The sequence below is a fragment of the Leopardus geoffroyi genome, chromosome A1 (genome assembly GCF_018350155.1).
Source record: "Leopardus geoffroyi isolate Oge1 chromosome A1, O.geoffroyi_Oge1_pat1.0, whole genome shotgun sequence".
Lineage (NCBI taxonomy): Eukaryota > Metazoa > Chordata > Mammalia > Carnivora > Felidae > Leopardus > Leopardus geoffroyi.
The window spans coordinates 12,422,218-12,434,858 of NC_059326.1; the positions used below are offsets into that span (position 1 = coordinate 12,422,218).

The window sequence follows — 12,641 nt, forward strand, 5'->3', positions numbered from 1 at the left end:
ATGAACCTACACAGGAAATAACCTTAGTGGTTTTAATAGCAGTGGCTTAATGAATTAATCTATTATGGGTATTGCAAATAACTTTTTAATTAAGAAAAAGCTTAATTAAGCACTTTTCAAAACAAGCCTTGGATCTGAAAATCTAGATTACCAAGAGTTGTATAATTTGTCCCTATTTCCTATTATACCTAAACACTGCAAAACCTTAAAAAACTAATTAAAATATTTGCTTCAATATATGTAATAGCTAAAATAAAATCACTATAGCTCTGTAAACACTAGGGGTAAAGTTATTGCCTTATTTTATAATGATGCTGTCAGAATCAATAAACAATAAAATAAAACAAACACAATTTCTCCCTTGGGAGATCGCCTTTCCCAAGAGCAAAAAGCACAGAGCACGTGGATTATAGATGGTAGGTGCTTAAGGAAAGGCTTCCAAGGTCCCTTCCAAATCTAATATCCTAGGTTTTTCCGCATCCCTTTTATCTTACTTAAATAACAGCAAGTCACCAATGAAGGTGAACTCACAAATCAAGGCATAATTCTACAAGAGCCTGGCTTTCTCTGAATGCAGGACCAGCTACGTCACTTGGCAGGCACCGTACAAAAGGAAAATGGGGCCCCTCCATTCAACGATTATTAATAATTTCAAAATTTCGATAGAAGAACACTAAACCAAGGACGGAGCCCTTCTGAGCAGCGACCCTGCGTGAGTGCGGTGCAGGGGCTGTTGAGAGATTCTACAGGTGTTCACAGGCCCAGGATTCCCAGCTTGCCCCCCAACTTGTTCCACTCCAGTTCTTGCAGAGGTAGCTCCAATTACAGAAAGTACCAATTATAAGTTGTTGCTGTTGGTGGAGGTAGGTAAGCAAACCAGCATGGGGAATGGCACTGGCAGGCATCTGAGGGTATGCTTCTGGGCTTCAGCTTCCTCATCTCTCAGAACATCCTACGAAATCTACACAGAAAGGGAGCTAAAAGACTTAGTGCATTAAGTTTCCTTCAGACACATGGTCTGGTTTTACAGGCTCATTGATCTTTAAAGCTAAATGGGTCCTTAGAGATTATCTAGTCTAACTTCCCTTATTTTAATTAGGTCTCCATCAAATTCCATTTAGGCCAAGGGCATGGGAATGAATTCATGGTTGCATACCTCTAAAGCTGATGGTGATTTTGATGAACAAACCATAATTGATGATCTTTCAGAAAGACAAACGTTAGTAGAATGAATGATTCATGCTAGAACACTAATGGGTTACACAAGATGCTGCCAACCATGCTGCCAACATATGTAGTTTTTGATTTTTTTTTTTTTTTTTTTTTAATCTCAGAGCAAAGAGAGTGAGACTAACGTCTCAGCTCTTGGAAATCCCTGAACATGGGATCTTAAGAATAGGTTCATAAGATACGGTGCTGGGATAACCATCTGACTTGATCTCAACTCAGGTCATGATTTCACGGTTCGTGGGATCAAGCCCCGTGTTGGGCTCTGTGCTAACAGTGTGGAGCCTGCTTTCGATTCTTTCTCTCCCTGTCTCTCTGCCCCTCCCCAACTCGTGCTCACGCACACTCTCTCTCTCTCTGAAAATAAATAAATAAACTTAAAAAAAGAGACATGGCTGATGAATGAAGGGGGTAAGTGGTTTAAGGCTAAAGATAAAAGCATCTCCTTTACCAGGAAATATGTCTCTGCTGCTCTATTCTCCACTTGCATGTACACATACAGTTGACCCTTGAACGACACAGGTTTGAACTGTGCAGGTTCACTTGTATCTGGACTTTTTCCTCCAAAAATACAGTCCAGTACTTTAGATGTATTTTCGCTTCCTTATGATATTCTTTTTTTTTTTTTTTAATGTTTATTTTTGAGAGAGAAAGAGAGCATGAGTGGGGGTGGAGGGAGGGGGGCAGAGAGAGAGAGAGAGAGAGAGAGAGAGAGAGAGGGAGACACAGAATCTGAAGCAGGCTCCAGGCTCTCAGCTGTCTGTACAGAGCCCAACATGAGGCCTGAACCTACAGACCACGAGATCATGACCTGGGGCTCGAAGTCGGATGCTCAACCGATTGAGTCACCAGGAGCCCCTACTTCCTTATGATATATTCTTAATAACATATTCTTTTCTCTAGCTTACTTTCTTATAAGAACACAGTGTATATATACATATATATGTATCTATATATACACACACACATATGTATATATAATATATAATATATTATATTATTTTGTTATATTTATTTTATATTATTATATATTTTTTATTTTATTATTACATATTATATAATATATATTATACAAAATATGTGTTAATTGACTACTTATGTTATTAGTCTGGTCAGCAGTAGGCTATTATTCGTAGGTAAGTTTTGGGGGCACTCAAAAGTTATACCTGGAGTTTTGACTGTGCGGGGGTCGCTAGGAGTGTCTGTGTGTATATAGCCATATAAACTCTCATACAATATTTATTAGGGGCCAGACACTATGCTAAATACTTTGAAAATATTAACTCATTTAATCTTCATAACAACCCTATTCGGTAAGTACTATGCTTATCCTCCTTTTTAAAGATGAGGAAACTAAAGAACATTGAGATTACTTATCTTTCCCAAGGACCGACTGCTTAAATGTTGGAGGCAGGATTCAAACCCATGTAGTCTTGGGCTCCAGTAGCCACTCCTAACCACTAGATCACGATGCCATGCCAGTAATCCTCCATCATGCCAAACACAGCTAATCCTGCCCTCCGCTACACACGCACTGAAAGTAAAGTAACATGCATTTACAGTCCTGGGTGCTCCATGCTCCTGGCACTGTAGCCGTAGCTGTGGCAAATATGTATATCAACATTATGAGTGAAGTGATGCTAATTTCACAGATGTTAATCACCATTGCACAGCTGTGATTTTATTCATATGACATCTCAAATAGCTTCAATCCCTTTTCCACCACTACAGTGCTACTCTACGTGGTTAAGAGTTCTCTTTTTCATTTGCCATTATTGATTTGATTTAGATTTAAGAACAAAAATCAAACATACAGCACAAAGCTTCTTTCTTTTTTCCAGAAAGAATAAAACAGGCTATATTGAAATATATAAAAGTTTTTTTTTAACTTACTTACTTTAATTCTAACAATTGTCCACCTTTTATGTCTATTGCTTATGACGTATTTTCTTGGGACTAAAATAAAGACGTAATTTATTTCCAAGATCATGAGGACACCTCCTCATGACTAGGACAGGTGCAGTCTATCACTGTTTTTGAAGAGTTCTGAGATGAATGCAATTCACTGTCAGGTGAAGGAGGGAAGCAATACTCGGACCTCCTTGCAATGTCATTGTGACCATCCATACGTTCCCATGCAGCGGTGCGTTAGTGTAACTTACACTGTTACACATATTCAAATATTTGCACTTTTAGAACCTTATCATAGTGATAAATATTACATTTCAATGGAAAGTGCTTTCAAATATCTTTCAAGGAACCTGGCTACTTTTCTACTTTATCAGATGGAGAGAGAATAAAAAGCATCTGATAAGACTTTCCAACTTAATGTCAGTAAGTAAATATATTAATTTTCATGGGATTGAACAACAATTACCTCTCATATTCATTTGATTTCCTATATAGGAAAGAGAAAGAAAAGTATTCACCAAACACAGTACGCCGTGTTGAAATATAGATAAAATATGCAGCATGAGACAATATAACAGAACCGTAAGATTCTGAAATCTTTATTTTGGATAAAAATGTTACTAGGGAAATAGTCTGCCTGAAAATATAAAATGGCTTGACACAGCAGATTTGCAAATGCAATATTGTGTAGTCATGGCACATTCTATACTGTCCTTTTGCAATTTCTGGAAGCTTGCTCTATTTCTGGTTAAATAGATGAGTTAAGTGATTTGAGCAGCATAATAAAATTTGTGTGCTTTGCCAGGATAAAACCACAGTACTAAATTAATATCCTGCACTACAGTCCCAACATGCTTTGACAAGGATGCTATTTCATGGCTCAATAAATACTTATTGACTAACTACAAACATGACAAAAATGTTTGTCCTTCAACTCGACTGTTTTAGGACTAAACATTCAAGGATTCTGAAAAAAGCCCAGGAATGTTGTAACACTTTTCAAACCACTTTTGTTTTCATTTTGCAATATCACTAAGCTTGCAAAAGGGCAGAATGAAATATACTGTTGGATAAACTCCCAGTAAACTACAAGGCCTTTTAGCAAATTTTTCCTTATAAGTTGTTTTATTGAACAGAAGGTTTAAAAAAACACAATGAAAGGAGTATATATTCATTTCATTAGATGTGTGCTCCATGTCTCATGTTGTTTAGTCAAAAAAATTGTACCACATGGTCTCCTCAAGGAGTTCCAGCCAACTATTAGGGCTCGTGTCTCTTATACAGAGCACCACCAGCAATTAATGAATGTGATCATTTCCTTGCTCCAATTCTTGGAGGAAATTGTGTTACTTCTAAGGATTAGCCAGCATGCTGCAGATAGGTTAGGCCAAGTTTAAGTTACTCTTCTTACAAATGCAACAAGTTAAGATAGTATTTCTTTTTCTCAGAGAAATTCCCTTCAATCAACTTTATTATGGACAAACCATAACTGATCAAGGTCAGTAAATGGATGCAGTACTGAAAACCTCAATATACAGAACTTTTCTTACAAGCTAAGCTTTGTTTGAGTAGACTATTCCTGGATATCATGACATTGAAAAAGTCATCTTTCCAATATAAAGCTCCTACTTCATTATATGTGGGGTCAACAGGTTATAATAACCATAGAAGTATTCCTGCTAAGACCACTTATACTTAACCATATTTTTATTTTTTTTAATGAGGGCAAACTTGAGCAGCCTTCCCTTCAAATGTTATTTGAAGTTTTTAATTTCTACTTTGTGGTATCATTTCTAAATTTAAAAAAAAGTTATATTTTATTAGCGAGGCATATTTTTATGATTATTTTCATTCATCAGCAGTTCTGGGACCAAATAAATCTGTCACAAAAGATTATTCAGCATAGCACGATTATTCTTCTGCTATAAGAATGCTGAATTTAGACACTGTTGCTTTTTCAAATTCTCCAGAAACTTAGCATATGTATATATAGAGAGAGTTCACATCCAAATAGTGTGCTCTAAATAAAGGATGCCCTAGGATTCTGTCCTTGGCCCCTCCTCTTATTCATATATTTTTTCCTAAGTAACCCCATCTAATCCTTAGGTTTTATTCTATAAAAGTTATATGACAATCACTTCTGGATTTATATTTCTGGCTTTGACTTTTCTTCCAAACCCGTACTTGCACAGCCAACTTTTTGACTTTTACTTTTGGATGTCTAAGAGGCACTTTTGGTCTAAGTTGGCTCAAGGAGAACTCCTCAATCCTCATCTGTCCAATGCCAAAAGCAAAAACAAAAACAAAAAAAAACAAAAACAAAAACAAACAAAAAAAACACCAAAGAACAAAAACAAAACTTCCTTTTGCAGCTGCAACACGCGTATCTGCCACGTGCCCCATCTCAGCCCGTGGCACTACAACCCAGGAGTTCTTGATCCTTCTCCCTCACCTCCAGCAACTAACCTCAGATTGTCGTCTCTACTTTCAACACATATTCCAAATATGTCCCTACATCTCCATCTCTATCACTATTACCCTAGTCCCCGTCACTGTTTATCTCTCACCTAGACCACTCTGGTGGCAATTAAACCAGGACCCGCCACTCCTCTGCATAAAGTCCTTTGCTTCTTACCATAGGTAGAACCAAAAGCAAATTTCTTACCCTGGCAACTAGGCCCAAACTTTTATTTTTCTGTAAAATGACAAGCTCATTCCAACCCTACTTAATCAAAACTTTTCTTAGGGGCCTAGAATATGACCTTCTGCTAGACATAGACTTTTGAGAGTTATAAAATGGTAGTTAATATAAGTCAGTGGTTCTTAGGCCAGGTTACCCACTGGAACCATCTGTGGAGCTTGAAAAAGAATACTTATCCCCAGGCCCTCTCTAAACTGAATCAGAATCTCTAAGAGGCAGCCAGGACACTGATATTCATAAAAGGCTCCCAGTGATTTTATGTGTAGCTAAGGCTGAGAACCCTTATATAAGGAATACGTTCTCCTTCTCTGATTTTAATTGCATACTTACTTAGATTTTTTTTTGTCATTGTTAATATAAATCACATCTAAATGTATCCTCCTTTCAAGAGATATTTAAAAAAACACCTGACAAGTGGGATGGCCTGTACCTTACAGGAAAGTGACAATAAAAAGGAAGAACGCTGATATAAAACACATAAAAAGGATCAACTGGTATCATCCTGTGCTTTTTGATATCACGGAACACATTTAGATTTTAATAAGGAACGTCTTTATCGCCTATGTTCTATTCTTGATCCCACTCTGCATTAAAGTCCCAGTCTTGTGTTTACATCACATCACAGGATGCTACTGTTGACTCTGAGAATGAATGAACCTGTTTTAACATGACAAGAACTCACTGAAATTTGGTGGAATTAGTGTTTCTCATCGAAACTCAAACTTTTCAGTGTTTTAAGTTAGTTTATTCTTGGCAGCAATAGAACTTCCTGTGTCTAAGAGAAATGATTTAAAATGAGACTATAAAAGAGATCAAAAGACTTGGACATCAGTTAGTTCACAAGCCACCTAAACACTGTTATGTGAGTATAAAGGAATCAAACATATGGATTACATTTCCATTAAAATAGAGTAGGGTTTTAAAATAAAGGAGCAGAAAGCTTTAGAGAACTCATTTGGATTTTCTCAGACCTTACCATTTGAAAAGTAGTTCAAGCTGCTTACAAACACCAAAAGCTGAGGGGTATGCTGCTGCCTAGAGAATTTAATGATGCTACAAAAGCTCAGAATCGTCACCAGTGGTGGCTGATTAGAGATCTGGGGAAGCCAAAAGAACCTGTCACTCACCTATCTTGAAGAAACCTACATTTAGGCTTTATGACAGCCTCTCATTCTTATAGCCCTTGGCTTCTTATAGTGATGGTAGTGGGCAAGGCACACCACCTAGGGGCCCCTGACAAGCCAGAGGTATGGCTGTTGGTTTCAAATCTCCATGAGCCCATACACTTAGCAGTCCAACAGGATGACTAAGGGACATTGTTTTAGGTGTATAGGATTATCTTTGTCACTCCAGGAGTAAAAAAAAGAGCAATTTTTCCAGTTAATTTTACTATTCTTTTTTAAACTAATTGCAAGTGCCAGACTTGGAGAAAGGATTTGAGGTCCGTGTGACTCCATAAACCCTATGGAAGAAGCAGGGTAACTGTAAGGGAAAATGGGCACAGGTGGCCTTTGACTTTTGACAACATGCATTAGAATCCTGCTTTGAACACTAATTTTGTCATCTTGGGAATAAATAACAATTACCACCATTATTGGAATAATCAATATTGAGATAACAAGTAAGAAAAACTCTTGCTGACCCCTTGCGGGGTTAGAGTCTCGGGAAATTAAGAAGTATGCATTGGCAAAAATGCCATAGTCTGATGGAAATTTGGCAGCTACTGCAGATTTGGAAGGCCCAAAAAGCGCTCCCAATATCAATCCTTCTTTAACAATAACTTACCCCTTTTTAAATTTAGTGAAAAAATGAATATATTTGAACATCCTTCACATCTTATCCTTCCAATGATTTCATTATCTGCATTGTGATATGTGTTAAGAAATAACTTCTTTCGATTACGTATAGTCCCTTCCTTCCTAAATATGGCCCCACAGCACAGAAATCCACATGCTTCAGTATCATTAAGCACTTTTACTTCTTGACTTTGTTTCATTGACGAGACAGCCCCTCACAAAGAGAAGTAGGAGTGAGTTAGAATAAGGATTTCCTTTCTTTGGGTGTAAAAAAGTAAAAGGGAGACTCAAATACCTTCAGGATTGCTCTAGACAATAAACACAAGTTTGTTATAAAGCACTGTGAATACTGTTCTATTGACCAGAGGTAATAAGAAGAAAATTTTAGAGAATTTAAAGAAATACCAGCACACAAATTTTATCTGATAGAAAAAAAAAAAAAAAAAACTTCAGAAAAAAAGCCAGTCACTATCATGTCTTGGCAGGGTGGATAGTCTCTGGGGGTCCATTCATATGGTTGGTTATTCTGATATTGTGAACAGAACCATAGAAAGAACACTTTCACAAATGAAGAACACTTTCCCCTAGAATTGATGCCAACATTAATAACTTAAGTATTTCAGTGTCTCGTGGCCAAAGTTCCATATTTTAGCTACCTTAGCAAGAAAACCCAAGAAAATCAATTTGCATCTAAAAGCTCCTTCATGGAGTTGGCTTGGTTTTGTGGCAATCATCCCAGCTTGCTTGGAGAAGCACAAGTTGAAGTCTGCTTCACAGAGGATTGTTTGGTGCTAGTTGAATAACCCGCTGGCATCCACTGTTAGCAGAGTGGTAAGCAGATTATGGGTAAGCAGATATTAATATTCTGATTAAACATTTTAAAACCTCATACCGCTATTTTAAAAACTAATTGCACTACTCTGGGAGAACTCTTAGACTTACCATTCTGAAGCCATTTCTAGCCTTAATTTCTATATACTCATGATCTTAAAATCTCTTTCTATGGTTTATTTCCCAGAATCAAAACCTTTTCTCTCCACCACCTTACCTAAACTGCAATTTCTACAATTCATGTGAATAAATGACTTTCCTTGACAACCTTAATGGTTTTAAGTCTTTACATTACACTCTCCTCCTTCCCAGATCTCTTTTTGAAAAAGACAGGGCTGCAGTCATCTTTGGCCTCAGCTTCTATAAAAACCCAGCACAGCCTTGGCAGCCCTCCTGGAAAGACTTCTTGTTTCCTGAAGATCCATTGATTTAACAAATTTAACAAACTTAAGTAACAGAAGCTATGAAGGAGACATTTGCAGTTAGCACTCTGAAGTTAGGAAGCAACAAATGTTTACTAGACCACAAAAATTTTTCTGACACCATCCATCACATAGATTATACAATTTAGCACGGTAACAGGGAAAGTTACTAATTGTTATTAACTGAGGTCTGCAATGCACATACAAGTCTTTAAAAGTCAACAGTCAAAACTACCCGTTGTCACAACTTATTTCTGGGTCTAGACTGAAAAGTCTGTTTATTTCTAGGGTGCTTACTAAACGGGGCCACTGTGTTGGACAGGAAATATGGGATGAACATTTTATGCTGACAATATTATTGAGTGCTGAAATCATCTATAATCCCTGCTTTTAATTTGACCAGTTAGATTGATAAGGACCTCACAGTGAAGGAGATACAGTCTCTGGGCACCTACTCCAGAATGCTGTCAGGCTGCATGGGTGCAGGGGCAGAACATCTAGCAAACACACTTCAGTTCTACTTTAAGGAAAAGGGGAGGAGCCCAGAGGAGGTTAAAATCTCCCATGTCACCCTTGGTATCCCTTCCCTCGGTCCAGACTTCATACCTTCTTCTTCTCTAGAACTCTCTTCCATCCTTGTGGTCACTGACCAACTCAGGAGATACTGCTGGAGAGACAGGAGGCAACAAGGTCCAGAGACTGGACCGGTGGTCAGCTCAGGGACCCTTCCAATCACACTTCCCTCAATCCCTGAAACACCTCAAGCAGCCAGCCCTTGGGCGAAGGGATCCTAAATCCTCCACTGCTCTGGAACTGTGTGGAGGGCGGCTTTCCCTTATTGGGGCAGGGATGATGCGGTGACTAACCAGACCTACAGCTCTGAATGAGGGCTCTGAGAAGGCTCAGGCCACTCACTGCATCCGTGGCCCTACAAGGAGATGGTTCCATCGAAGACAGCACAGAAGTAAGGTCACGGCGTGGGGAGGCTGGGGGAGGTGCTAAGGAGGGGGCTGGCGTTCTGACCTAAGCAAGGATTCTTAAGGACCCCTTAGCTCAGAATAATCACCTCTTCTCTTCCTCTGATTCGTGGGCAATAGGTCCCAAACGGGAGGCCCCTCTTCTGTAATCCCAAAGTGAGGAGAGCCTGATCCACAGCAAGACCGGGATTGTGGGCGGCGATCCACTTGCACCAACAGCTGTCCACCTGTCCTTCCCCAAATCTTCCCCCTACCCCGATCCCCCAAACGTCTGGTCTCCCAGAACTTTGGAGATTCTCCCTTGCTTTGTCCCCCCCCCCCCCCCCCCCTCCACCCCCAACACGCTGTGGAACAGGCGAAGTTGGGAGAGAGGTAGCCCTCGGGGAGGCACTCATTCATTCACCGGGTGGATGGCTGCGGAGCGCGGGCCAGCCGGGCCAGGCGGCCGCCAGAAGGAAGGAAGAGTCGCCAGGTAAGCCCGGCGCCCGCTCTCGGCCCCGCGTGGCGCTCCCCGCCAGGCTGTCAGCGCGCGGGACGGACCCCACACCGCCCGGGGAGCGCGGGGAGCGCGGGCGCTCGGGCCGGGCCGGGAGGGGGTGCGCGCGGCCGGCCCGGCCCAGCCCCCGGCTCCGAAAACCTGTGCGGGGCACCCCGAGAGAAGGCGGGAGGTGGGCCGGGCGGGCCGAACCGCCCGCGCCTCCTCCTGCCCCGCGGCCCCGGCGTCTCGCGGGCACCGACCTGCCAGCCGTCTCTCCCGGACGTTCTTCCACAGCAGATCCCAGGCTCTGGCCGTGGAGTCCCGCAACTGCTCGCTGATGGACCGCCTGAGCTGCGTTGGGAAGGGCTTCCGTTTGCTGGTCATTTTAGATCCGTCCTCATAACGACCAGCGAGCGGGCTCGCCACCGCCACTCCCGCGTGGCCCGCAACTCAGACTCCCGGAGACCCGAGACGCCCGGCGCGGGACTCCCGCTGGGGTCCCGGGACCCGCCGCGGGCGCGACATGGGTCCGCCGCTGTCCCGCGCTGGGGGCTCCTCCGCGCGCGCGGGCCGAGATGCGCCGCCCGCCCCGAGCCGAGCAAGGTTAACCTCTGCGCTCCGTCAACTCCTCTACTCCTTTCCCACTTTCCCTCCCTCCCTCCCTCCCCTCGGCTCCGCGCTCCGCCGCTCCCCTCCCTCCCCCTCCCTCCTCCTCTCTCCGGGACTGTCTAGCGCCCCACTCCTTCCCCCCGCGAGCTTTTCCTCCCCTCCCTCACCGCCTCCCTCGCCTGAACCTGACGGCCTGGCCCCATACTCACGGAGCTCCCACCCCCTTTTCAGTTTCACTCGGAGATCAGGGGCTGTACCATATTCCTATTTTTTGACAGTTTCCATTTTTTCAGTTTCAGAAGCCACCACCATCACCACCACCGTAACACAAATTTTAAACTATGCCACAGCTGGTGCCATTATAACTCATCAGAGTTTTCCTGAACTCAAGTCACTTGACGTCAGCTATTCAGTTTGGCTAACATTCTTCTGGAGTTGGATACGGGTGTTCTCGGGTTTTATGTTAATCTCTCCTCATTTCATCAATGAAATGATTATCTGGCTGCAACCAGCAATCAAATTAAGTGATTTAAAAAGTCAAGGGGCGCCTGGGTGGCTCAGCCGGTTGAGGGTCCGACTTCAGCTCAGGTCATGATCTCGCGGTTGGTGGGTTCAAGCCCCGCGTTGGGCTCTGTACTAGCAGCTTGAGCCCGGAGCCTGCTTCGGATTCTGTGTCTCCTTCTCTCTCTGCCCCTCCCCCACTCATGCACTGTCTCACTCTCTCTCAAAAATAAATAAATGTAAAAAAAATTTTTTTTTTAAGTCAAAATATTACAGCCACTGCGTTGGAGGAAAATTAACTTGCAAATATTGAGGTCAAACCGCTAGGAACCTACATTAAATAGATTTACATATCTTGGCATTTAAATCTGCATGCAGTTTAAAAAGTAGGTGTTATGAGGAAGTGAGATATGAAAATTGAACACTTTTAAGGTATTTTAGTCAATAACATAAAGTAGGCTTATTATTAGAAATGAACTGATTCCTGCAGGGAAAAGAGGGGCTGGCTCTTGCAAAAATACCTGAGAAGTGGTGTCCAACTCATTCTGCTAGGCTCCAAAGCCTCACACGTAAGATGATGACAGTGCTCGTTCAGGCCTCAGGATGTCCTGCTATCCTCAATCTTTTGCTTCTAAAGTGCTTAGAGGACCTCAGAGAAAGTAATTTTGAAAACATTCGCTGTAATGCAACCATGGGATTCATGTCACACAGCTCAAGTTTGGTGAGAGGAATTGATATATTGCAAGAGAAAATTTCTGAATTGTTTAAACACTAAAATTTCTGGAATCTCTGTTCTTTGTAAATGTCTTCGAACCAGACTGCCAGAGTAGCAGTTGTCGGCTGGTGTTTTTAAAAATAATTCAGGTGCTTCACGTGAAGTTTGAACATTAAATTGTCTAATCCTTTCTCTATTACACAAATTGCTACTGGCTTAAGGCATGGAAACTACCAGCTACCTGAAGAATTCCTGCTACAATTCTACACTTTTTGGAAACATTCCCTGCCCTAGCTTATGCTGTTGGTAGAAAATGGAGAAATGATGGTAAAAACAATCTTGATGGTCTTATTTTGTTATTTTAAATAATCAAAAATGTTTACTAGTAAAACACACTTGAGAATGAGCTAGAAAGTAATGACTGAGCTCTCGTGTGCCATCCTGATAAACCTTGGAAACTGGCAGTTATGAAG

General features: G+C 41.6%; 1 protein-coding gene and 1 long non-coding RNA gene across 2 annotated transcripts; one reads left to right on the top strand and one right to left on the bottom strand.

Moving 5' to 3' along the window:
* Positions 1-7,798: 7,798 nt before the first annotated feature.
* On the bottom strand, positions 7,799-9,666 carry LOC123595839. Its single transcript, XR_006711396.1, has 2 exons — positions 9,495-9,666; positions 7,799-8,452 (listed from the first exon to the last, which is right to left on the bottom strand). It is a non-coding gene; the product is annotated as an uncharacterized LOC123595839 (long non-coding RNA).
* Positions 9,667-9,826: 160 nt separating this feature from the next.
* On the top strand, positions 9,827-11,581 carry LOC123607359 (myosin IC heavy chain-like). Its single transcript, XM_045496568.1, has 3 exons — positions 9,827-9,852; positions 10,298-10,946; positions 11,246-11,581. The coding sequence occupies exons 1-3, from the start codon at positions 9,827-9,829 to the stop codon at positions 11,276-11,278; spliced, it is 708 nt and encodes a 235-aa protein (XP_045352524.1). The 3' UTR covers positions 11,279-11,581.
* Positions 11,582-12,641: the final 1,060 nt, after the last annotated feature.